We start from the raw sequence: 11,556 nt of genomic DNA on the forward strand, positions 1-11,556 counted from the left end.
TGTATCCATCCCATCTCCCCCTTGGCGTAAATGTGTTTGGTTCCCACCACACCCCTAGATGGACCTATATCGGATGGGTATCACTCATTGGTAGGCTAGCAACCAAGGATAGGCTAATTGGTTGGGGTATGTACCTAGATGCGAATTCTGTGTTGTGTGATAGAAGTGAGGAATCCCATGTTCATCTGTTATTTGAGTGTCCATATTCTAACCATGTATGGGGCCTAACATTACAGAAGAATGGCGTTAGCAGATCCCCTATGATGCTGTCAATGGAAAGGAATTGGGTTCTGGGGAATAGGTCTGGTGACTGGTAAGTCATGCTTGCATACTGCTTTGAAGTTGTCTTTAGCTGCTACCATTTATTGGTTATGGAGGGAAAGGAACTGCATATTGTTCGAGAGGAAGAGGATTTCTGTTGTTGATCTCTTCATCTGGGTCGAAGAAGAGGTTAGAGCTTTCTTATGCTCAAGGCAAAATGTCGAGATATCTGATGAGAATAGGCTTTTGGAAAGGGTTTAATGAAAGTTACCCCACTGTATCTTTGGTTCTTAGGCTAGAATCTTCTTTTTTTTGGCTAAGTCGTTCTTAGGCTAGAATCATCAGTGCTGATGTTTTTCTGTTCTTTGCAAGGTTTTCCCCAGCTTGCTTGGGTGTAAGGGCTTTTGCCCTCCGGATTCTGGTTTGTTTGCTTAATGGATTGCTAATTTACCACAAGAAAAAAGGAAGAGTATATCCCTTCTTCTTTTCCCCATATAACACAGTCCCCAAATTAAAGATCCCAATACGACCTAAGAGATCCTTCATAATTCAAACATACTCAAGTTGTGGCATATGAAGTTTAGTGAGGGCATGCAAAAAAGTGGAAGCCAAAAGGAAATTCGTATCGCAAATGATTGAAGTAATTTCCTTTGTCCCTATCATGGCACAAACATGCAGAAGAATCATGTGCAACTTTTTTGATAGGATCATATGCAACTTTCCAACAGCAAAATTTGATATTGCAAACGGCTAATTCCATTTCTAGGAAAGAAAAGAGAAGGCTATTTCCAGCAATTGTATTAATATTATATTGTTTCTAAATATGTAACTACTTTTACATGGATATTCATTAATAACTTGAGTAAGATAACAGGTTTGTACACAAGGATTCGTTACGCCAAAAGGAAAAAAGAAGAGAAAATCAATTTAACCTAATGTTCTGGGCTAAGCTAAGCTTATAAGTTACAGCAGAGTCATGGCAGCCCAACACAAGAAAGAACAAGTTGGACTCAAATCTCTTGTACAACAGATTCTGATGTAATTACTTGCAATCAGGACCAAGGGTGTGAAGAAGGGAATCGGAGCGAACCACCTCAAAAACTGCTTCCTGGAAATGTACTGGTTGAACTTGAGTTTTGGTGTTCTGGCGATAACCCCATTTTAAATGTGGATCTTCACTTGCACAATCTCCCACAAGAAGTTTTCCATGAAATACAACGACAATCTAACCAGAAAAGAATGGGTCAGGTTGACCAAGGTCGGCATTAACAAGATCAGATGATTTCCATCAACAAAAATAAATGAAAACATGAATTCACCCCCCAAGTGCCCTAATTCGCCCCACGACAGAGTAGAAAGCAACAAGTCTTTTGTACTTCATAAATCTTAGAGGTTATTAAACTACTAGAATGGAGAGGAGTGCTTCACCTAAGGACTTATAACTCATCAGATTGACATCTGACAACATACTATTGCTAGAGAACATTTTTTCTCTCTATAAAATGGTAACAATAATAACAAAACACTAGTATAAGTCACTAAGTCTTTCTTTCCACTTCAACGAAATAACTCACATAAATACCTAACACTGGTTGCTTTCTATCAAGTTCTAAAAGCAACAAAAATAGAAAGTTTCCAAGATCAGTGTCAAAGATGATTGGATGGATGCAACAACAAACAGATGGTGAAAGCGATGTTACCTCAAAAGCGTCTCGACTTCTGTTGTGGAGGATATCCAGGCATCCCTGAGTCTTTCCTTCTCATCTATTTCCGGATAATGCAATATGAATCAGATGAATAAATCATTAACTTCCATGACAGAACAAGCTTGAATTAAAAAAAAGCAAACCTGCTGCTGCTGATGAGCCTGGGAACCGACACCCCTTGGCATCGGAATGTTGCCAGGATTCATACCACCACCCATCACAGCCTGGGAAGGGAGATTATATGCTGCCATGCCTTGAGGTTGCATCCTTGGCACGCCAACCATAGGCACAGGCCGAGGTCCAGATCTACTTGGCACTACATGGGGCCCTGCCATGCTCCCAGAAACCGCATTCCCTGATGATACCTGGTCAAAGCAACCAAAATATGACAACAAAAAAGTGCAAGAAAATGCACATTCACCATGAAAAAACAAAAAATCTTCCTTTTCACAAGAGTTGTCATATGGCAATCATGGTATGCAAACATCTAAGTGCATGTGACGTCGTATACACAGTTTTCTAGTCTGGCAAGAGCTAAAAGATGTCGACCATTCAGGGGCAGGCAGCATCCAAAGCAATGCATCATGCTTAAGACAAGACATGCAAAGTAGAGACACCCAAAATCTAGGACTGCACTGAGTCACATAGTCTTCTTTTCACCCCCTGGTTACCTGGTCTGGTCAACAGCTTACAGCTCTTTCTATGAGCAAAGGCCAGGGGGTAGCATCACGTGGCAGAGTAGAATAAAAGTAGCTGACAGTCACTAAGTTTCACAACTACCACAAAGTGGGAGTCTGTGTGGGATGATGGAAATGATTGGTTCACGGCCGTAATGCCAGATAAAGGTGGCTAGGGGTTGGTTGCAATGGCTACATAGGGTTGCAATGAAGGTATGTGGTAGTGTTGCTTCTGGTGGTCGGCACTGGGCTAGGGTCCAACTGGTGCCTGGTGGGGTGCCACCGTGGCAGGATCTGACTCAGGAATGCAATCATGGTGGTTGATTGGTTATCAGCACGTTGGTAGCCTGATCTTTTTAAACAATCCAGTCCTTTCTTTTTCCAACGAGGAAAAAGAACAAAGACCCAAGAGAAAAACAAACAAGGGAAACTTCTCCATGGATTCATACTATGGTGGCTATGACACTATATAAACTGTTTCTTTGGTAAACGACCATGGAAATTGCTGAAGTAGAGAGAGTAAAGTGAATACATGAAACACATGCAAGGCCTATTTATTGCTCGAAAGTTTAAAAGTTATGGTACAACACATGCAAGGCCTATTTCTTCAGTTGAGATGCATTCAACTTGCAAATTTATTTACGGGTTCTTTGTTAGATGAAATAGTGGTGAATGGCTGCATTTTACAAGATACTGAAGAAAATCTTTGTGAGCAAATATTTAACAATTGGAAAAAGCCTAATGCAACAGACATTCATTCAACTTCATGGAGTTCAAATCGGTATTGCAGAAACAGGTTCCAAATCGTTGGCACATACCGGTTGAGAAGGTTGAAGACTAGTCGTTCCTTCAAAATCGGTGGTTGTATCCACTGGGCGAGTAGGATAAGTGACAACCTTCTCTCCAGGTTGAGACGGTACCAGTGCACTGAACATTGGCATGACATTTATTGGTCAACTTCCAATGAAATGATGAGAAAATATATGCTTCACCGAAGAAACAAAAGCACAGATTTTCTCTTCTTTTATGCAAAATGTCTCAGTAAAAAAGCAACCAAAAATTGCAGATAAGAAAAAAGGGGAATTTAATTGGCACGCCCTGAGGTTTGCCTCAATGGCAGATACCCCCCTCACGTATGAGAAATGACTATAAACCCCCTATGGTTTCAGTGTTAATTTCACCGACCCCCAACTAATAACTATTCGACCAAACATGTAATAGATTAGCTATTGACAAATTCACCCTTTTTAATAGTAGAATTAATAATAAAAAACTCTCAATTCTCAAAAAAATTTGACCCAAAAGTAATAAATTTGCCCTTTCTCGGGAAATTTTTTTGGTTATTTTGAGCAGTAAAAAAAAGGTTACTAGTAAATTTTATCCTTTTTGATCAAACCAGCTCCTTCAATGGGTAAAACAAAGTCATTTTGATTCCAAATAATCGATAGTTAATAGTTTTTAATTACTTTTTATTTAGTCATTTTATATGTCACTTTCGGCTCATTCCATCAAGTGGTTGGACTGACAATTATTGATTGGGGGTGTCGATGAAACGCACATAGAAACTACAAGGGGTTTATAGTCATTTCTCATACGTGAGGGGTATCCGTCATTAAGGCAAACCTCCGGGGGTGACAGTGAAATTTACCAAAAAAAAGATACTGTTTTATGCATCAATTACCATACAAGAGCACTAAGAAATCTAAAAGAGAGGTGGTACATACTTGCGTCCTGGAGGAGGGTCCAGCCGAAAGTACCTAAGGGGAAAAAAAAACTTGGCATGGTCAACCAATAGTATGCAACTATGCAAAAAATAGTACATATACATAAATACACATACATATACGAATACACACAGACATACATACAGAGAGAGAGAGAGAGAGAGAGAGAGAGAGAGAGTTAAATAAAACAAAAGAGAGGCTATGAGTCTATGACAGCTCCACACAACTGCCAAACTTTCACAAGTTTGTTGGTTTGGTAATTCCAGGGAGATTTGAGATTTACAGTTTTCCTGTACAAGAGCTTTATTACCATCAACTGATGTCATGTTGACATTGCATGACAATAAGTTTTCCTTCTTATAACTCAAGGTGGCCGGGCCATCTTATGTGTACCTCAGCTAATCCCTAGGGACCCTATCCCACGTCCACTAGCGGGGGGCCAAAAACCCCTGCCTTGACCACACACAAGAGTTGGTAGCACCTAGGAGATTTCAAACCTAAAACCTAGGACTAGGAGGTAGCAAACCCAAAGTCCCTGGCCTTGAACACAGGCCTGCCCCATGGCATTACATTGCATGACATGCCATCAATACAAGACTGGCTTTTTCATCAGTCACCATATTGGAATATTGATCCCTTAAGACTATGCCGAAAAGGAAAAGGAAATGTATGATTGAAAAACAAGTTCCTCTTTTTCACATTGAAGTGATCTAAAGACTTCCAAACAAGGGATATTTAACTGAAAAGGACATTTTTCAAGTCAAATCCTTATATTCTGATACTTTGGGTTTAGCGACGTCCAGCACCTCACATGCATCTCCACCCCATTAATGTACTAGAAGCCAGGTAACATGGTATCCAACATACCTTAATGATACACTAGTTCTTGGTCAGTGATGGTGTTAGGCAAGAAACGAGTGGAGGCACACAAACAGATTTCGAAACCGATTTTCTCAGATACTACTTTTAAGAGTGTGATAAGAATCCATACAACAAAGGGAAAGGACTTTGTTTGTAAAGGAAGATGACCCTTACAAAGTTACAAAAGCAACCCAGCATCAAAGAACTTGACTATGAACTTTAACGCATAACATACAAAATACAATAAAGGCATTAACGGAATTCGTACTCATGCTCAAGAGCTTGTGCTGCTGTTATACGCTTTCGAGGATCATACCTGCAAATAATATAATATGATAGGTCAAGAAAATAAAAATAAAAATGATAACAATCCCAGTGTTTAACAGAATCACTCTTTGGGGATGTCATGCTAAATTACTTCCATTGTTTAATTCCTCCATTTTTCTTCATTATAGAACACTTTGAAAAGTTGTTGTGCCTCTTAGGGGTAAAATCATGCGGTATTTTGGCTTATGGAAAACTTTCAAAAAGGAAAACAACACGCAATTTTTTTCCCCTCGATGGTGCATCGCCTGTTTCGACTGGCGGATAATTTTGTTGTCACTGATCACCAGCTTCTTGTGCTTGATTCATTATAAGGGTGTTGGTTCCAATGATAAAGCGAAAGCGCCATGGATCTGTATTATCATCCATTTTTTGAATTTCGCGTTCCGGCGGAGTGCTAGATGTCAAAGGAGTGCTAGAATAGGTTTAAAAAAGTTTGAAGGCACCGATTTGTTACGAGATTAACTGTACCCCATTTGTCTTGAATTTGGACTTCTGTTTCTCTCCTGTTTAAGGTGATTTCACCTCTCTTGTGGGTGACTTGCTCTTTTTGTTTAATTCATGAGATTGGAGGGCAGCGTGTAATTTGTAGCTTGAGACTTTGATTCACTTTGCTCTTTTTATTTTCTTTCAGTGGACTCCTTGTCCTCCTTTTTTCTTGTGCCTCTCTCTCTCTCTCTCTCTCTCTCTCTCTCTCTAGTTTATATCTGCATCAATATCAACTTCACAACTTCATTACTGCAAAGTAAACAACAGTTCAGAAACTGAGAGCCACGTACTCCAGCATCTTTGAGAGGAGATCATATGCAGGGCTTTTTGGAGAGAGATGAACAACGCTATAAAGTCCAAGACTGTCACTGTGAGAAGAGAGGACGAAATAAGGGGAAAATATTTAGAGACATACTGCAAACAAGTCCTGTACTAATAATGACAACTAAGAATTTGATAGCCTACACTTCAAAAAGTCAATCAAGGATTATAAGAACTAAGAGACTTCTGTTATATATTTCCAAGACCAAAGGGACTTACTATTTGTGCCCTTGAATGTGTTGTAGATCCGAATTCCAGTGTGGAAGATTCACAAGTGTCGGCCATTTTTCTTGAGTGGGATGACCTAATGCCACATGGTTAACCACTGGTTACATCAGAAATGCTACAAAAGGGAGGAAGTGGACCTGACAAAATGAACCTTCTTACCTAAGACTCTGAATATTTTGTCAAGTTGGTCAAGCTGCAAAATGTCAATTTTGCATTAGGGAAAGAAAGAGACAGCGAGAGCAGATGCCCAACATTACAGCAAATTATAAGGTTAAGTTGCAACGAAAACTAAATGGGCAAACTATGTGAAAGAAACCATATTAGATAACTTCATACCTGAAAAGGGTTTGGCGTGGCTTTAACTTCTTGCCCTTGAAAGAGCGGTTTGAGAGTCAGAAGCTCAGCAAATATGCATCCCACTGCCCACATATCTGATAGCAATCTTAAGGAAGTAAAGTTATTATTTGCCTACTCTCTCTGATTGATACAAATACACAAATGAAATTGCAGAGAAACAATTAATTCTTGAAGTGAACAGAATGGGGGATCTGATGCCTAAGGATACCAACAGCACTAGTATAATGCTTTGCCCCAAGAAGTAACTCCGGTGCACGATACCAAATGGTCACAACAACCTGCAGTGGAGATATGCACATAAAAGATTTGCAGGAGAGGGAACTCTTTAGCAGTTAAATTGCCTTCCTATCTTTGTACCGTCAAAGAATGAGAGGGAAAAGGAAAACTAGGAGATATGTAAGAAACAATGCATCCTACCCCATTTTCCGACAAGGGCTTCAAGGGAGCTTGATAAATTCTTGCAAGTCCAAAGTCGGCAATTTTGACGACTCCTTGCTCTTCTCCCTCACCCATGACCTGGCCATTGAGATTCAAGAAAATGGAGGAGAGTGCTAGTATGTTCCAATGTCAGAGAGGACAACTACCTAATTTACCCTTAAAATAGGACGACACACCTACCAAGATATTTGATGGCTTCAGATCTCGATGTATGATCCAATTGCTGCATCAACGTTCCAATAGATAGTAGTGTAGGTTATTTGTCATAATGCAACTATAGTTCATCTCCCTAAGGCAGAAATATGCCTTACCTGTGGAGGTAGTTCAGCCCATTAAGCAGCTGCCATAGCAATGCCTTAACAGTGTACGGATTGATTGCTTGGTTAACCTTGTCTCTGTGATGTCTGATGATTTCCTGTACGCACAAGAACACATGGTCACTGAACTGGTCATATTAGGTACAATGTATCTCACAAAATGAGACTACACGAGTTCAACGAAGCATTAGTTGGGCTTCTGTGTGGTTATTCTAACTAGAGTTTAGAATAGTTACAATAACTTCTATGGAACAACCGAAGAAGCGTGACAATTATTTTCGCCTTTTTTTCTCTCTTCAAAAATCAATTGAAAGGAATTTGGAGGAATCGGTAAACTAAAATGTGTGAACTAAAGTATAAGACAGTACCATGAATACAACTTAGCCTTATCTGCAAACATTGTCATAGGTATAGAGAATAACTGAATATCCAAAATCTAAAGCAAGAGTTTAGAGAAGATGATGAACGGAAATCATAAGAACGGAGCAGACATAGGTGAAAATATCTAGCGAAAACCATGCACTACAGGTTAATCAACCAGCCGAAGCCCCTGTGCAGTAAGGCCTCAAAGAGAGACCCAAGAAATATCATTTGAGAACTGGAAATATATGGAGTACTTACATAAAGATCGTGCTCAGCATAATCAAAAGCCAAATAGAGCGACATGTCGACATGATTGATGTGCACATTCACGAGCTTTACCACATTCTCGTGGTTTATCTCCCTAAGCAACTGCATCATTAAGAAATAAGATTAGGTAAATCAAAAAAATGGAACCAAGCTTTACCACCCTTACTACTTAGATTCCAGTTCTACAGCAATTCTACATTTGATTGCAATGACCAACAAATGTACAAAAAAGAACAGTAACCAATCCTCACATGAATTGATAAGGATCCAATAGTCCATTGATTCCTTCAAATGTATCAATTGGGAAAATATGCCCATAGTAACTAGGATGGATATTTCGTACCCCAAAACTAGCAGTTCGCCGCACCAATCCTCCAGGGCCCAAATATCTCAATTTTCTCCCATGTACTATTTGTATCAATGGATTAGTTTGACTTGCAAGCCAAGTCCTCTCACTCGGATTCCCAATTGTCACGGTACTTGTTTCTAAATGGAGTTTAATGCTATTTGAGGCTCAATTCTGATAATTACACATCATTTTGTCCTGATAATACAAATTCACCGAAGTAGTGCCAACTCTATTGTAATTATCGAGACAACTGCTACATGAGTAACGCGTTGGTGATAACGTATAACAGTATAAGCTTTAAAGTACTTATATGTTCCCCCCATAGTTGTCCGGGTAAGATTCACATCTACTATTATTACCTTTCTCACAATGGAGTAGCACTTACTACTTAACTTCCTCAATCTCAAGGAGCCTACTCTACCACCAACATCGTAATGAAGATAGAACCAGAGCTACTCCTTTCCAAATCAAGATAGAACCACGCCTTCGCCAGAGAACATAACCAAAAAAATATGTGTTCCTTTTACTGTGAAAAAACAAACTGAAACAAAACAAAGTTCCACCATCGTTCTATTTTAGCTTTAGCGAGCAAGCCACTGGTTTTAACAAATTTCCTTGCAGTAAAAATACAAACTTCATAACCTCTGCAAAAACACTCGCCTATTTAGCCTGTGATACACTCATTATCTGATAAAATTTAGCATTTTTGCATTTAGATTTTACAGAAACCCAGAAAAATGTCAGCACTTAGATTTTATCAGAAACCTGGTACAAGGAAAACCAAGAGAAAGACTCATAATCAGTCAGTTCATTTACTTCACCATAGCTTCCCTTAGCGGGTATCGTCAACCACCAAATGAAGGAAAATCAATACAGAATAAAAACATTCCTAACTTTTGCATCTTTTAAAACTGAGCCTATGTTACAATAATCCAGGAGTGCAGAGTTTTTTCCCTTTCTCTAATAGGTAATTTGAGTCGAATTTAGTGGTTCCCCAATCATCAAGAACCAATTTTACGCAGAATACACCAAGGAAAAAAGACAGTTCTTTTTTTTTTGGGGGCGGGGGGGCGGGGTGGGTTCTTGCAAAAGAAGTCACATGTTTCAAAGTCAGAGAGAGAGAGAGAGAGAGAGAGACCATGATTTCGCGGATAGCAGTGGGGGAGACGCCGTCGCCGTCCTTGGACTGCTTGAACTTCTTGATAGCGATGGACTTACTCCGATTGGACTTGATCTTGGCCAGGAACACAAGGCCGTAGGTGCCTTCCCCTATCTTTCCGATGAGATCGTATTGTTGCAGCCATTCCGGCCTATTACTATTACTGTTGTTGTTGTTGTTGCCTGAGATGCCCCTGCTGTTGCCGTCCCCCATTCTTCAACGCTAGAATTCCACCACTACATACGACGCATGCTGTATGTATGTAAGTATATGTATGTATATAAGAGTCAAAAAAATTCTGCAGCTTTCATTCCATCTTCCCAATCTGAAGACTGGTCCGTCCGTTTAACGAAACAAATCTCAAAGGCTGTTTAACGAACAAATCTGAAAACAAGTTTTTCCCTTTCCCACTAATATACTATTCCCACCGTACCAATTTATTTGTCCAATTATTGAAAGAGCAGTGCTACGTGCACAGCAGCTGCTACACAGCAGCTGTGCACAGACCCCGTTTTCTCCCTCCTCGGGTCGCGCAAAGATGATCGGAGCCGCTCATTTTGTTCAAAATATGTCGTTTAAGGTCTCTGTAAAAAATGAGATTCGTTCGATATCGTTAGAGGCGTTAACAAAACACCCAAAATAACTTCAGAAATTAGGCCTAAATTCTGAAGTGATTTTGGGTGTTTTGTTAATGCCTCTAACAATATCGAACGAAGCTCATTTTTTACAGAGACCTTAAACGACATATTTTGAACAAAATGAGCGGCTCCGATCATCTTTACACGACCCGAGGCGGGAGAAAACGGGGTCTGTGCACAGCTGCTGTGTAGCAGTTGTTGTGCACGTAGCTTTTCTGTTATTGAAATTCGTGTCTTTTAAAAATATCTATATAATAAAACAGAGCTGTGTTTGAATCCAAAAGATAACCAACGCTCCAGATTTATCTCTTCCTCCTGCATAAATCTCTACCCTCCATTCTACAAAATGGCATGTTCGTAAATTGATAATTTTTTTTGACCATTTTCTAATCACATATTCCCCTTCTATTTTCTATTTTGGAAGAGAATTGGGGAGTAAACATAGGGGTGTTCCAGATAACCTTCATTTTTTAAAACTTTTTTTTTTCAATTTTCAAACTCAAATATAATGAAAATGAAAAATATTTTTTTGATTTTTCTTGCACCGTATAAAAGATCTCAATGAAATCTATCAAACAAGATCTATAGTGGTAGAAAAATTATTTGCGTATACAGGTAATTTTTGGGCTTGAAATTATCTTTCTTTTTCTAAAACCTTCCTTTTGTTTAGTTGGAACACCACCGTAATTGCTTAATTAGTGGCAAAAGCTAATTGGCCAAGACAATTGCTTAATTACAGTAGATTTTTGTTAAATCTTTCAACGAATTCTTTTAGTTATTAAATCTTTGATTTGGTGGGTAAATATTTCATCCCTTGAATCCGTATATTTTGGACCATTAGATTGGTACATATTTTTTAAACGGAATTAGTTTTTGAATTCGTATATACGGGTAGTATAGCCAGTGACATATTTGAAAAGAATTAATGAAATGAAACTTAAAATACTCCTTCCAATTAAAAAGAAAACATTTGGCCCTTCTAATTAAAATTCAATTTGTATGTATCTCTAAACATTTGAAATCCCATGATTTATGGGATCGATTATAAATTGAAAAGGAGAATACGTACATATATGG

At 39.0% G+C, this 11,556-nt stretch overlaps 1 protein-coding gene across 2 annotated transcripts; it reads right to left on the bottom strand.

Moving 5' to 3' along the window:
• Positions 1-1,031: 1,031 nt before the first annotated feature.
• LOC131298463 (cyclin-dependent kinase E-1) lies at positions 1,032-10,254 on the bottom strand. Of its 2 annotated transcripts, none has more exons than XM_058323940.1 (16): positions 9,821-10,254; positions 8,325-8,435; positions 7,698-7,801; positions 7,567-7,609; positions 7,366-7,464; positions 7,157-7,226; positions 6,928-7,022; positions 6,751-6,784; positions 6,583-6,667; positions 6,333-6,410; positions 5,498-5,545; positions 4,369-4,401; positions 3,463-3,571; positions 2,111-2,332; positions 1,962-2,025; positions 1,032-1,486 (listed from the first exon to the last, which is right to left on the bottom strand). In XM_058323940.1, exons 1-15 carry the CDS (start codon positions 10,052-10,054, stop codon positions 1,963-1,965), a joined length of 1,428 nt encoding a protein of 475 aa, XP_058179923.1. In that variant the 5' UTR covers positions 10,055-10,254; the 3' UTR covers positions 1,032-1,486; position 1,962. The 2 variants fall into 2 exon arrangements, with proteins under 2 accessions (XP_058179923.1, XP_058179924.1); XM_058323941.1 differs by having other exon boundaries at positions 1,032-1,451; positions 1,961-2,025.
• Positions 10,255-11,556: the final 1,302 nt, after the last annotated feature.

Source organism: Rhododendron vialii, chromosome 8a (assembly GCF_030253575.1).
Source record: "Rhododendron vialii isolate Sample 1 chromosome 8a, ASM3025357v1".
Lineage (NCBI taxonomy): Eukaryota > Viridiplantae > Streptophyta > Magnoliopsida > Ericales > Ericaceae > Rhododendron > Rhododendron vialii.

Coding starts and splice junctions, on each gene's coding strand:
- LOC131298463 (XM_058323940.1), bottom strand. CDS start 10,054: ATGGGGGACGGCAACAGCAGGGGCATCTCAGGCAACAACAACAACAAC. Junction 8,436..9,820: donor CTGCTATCCGCGAAATCATG/GTCTCTCTCTCT, acceptor TTAATGATGCAG/TTGCTTAGGGAGATAAACCA. Junction 6,411..6,582: donor CACATTCAAGGGCACAAATA/GTAAGTCCCTTT, acceptor CTCTTCTCACAG/TGACAGTCTTGGACTTTATA.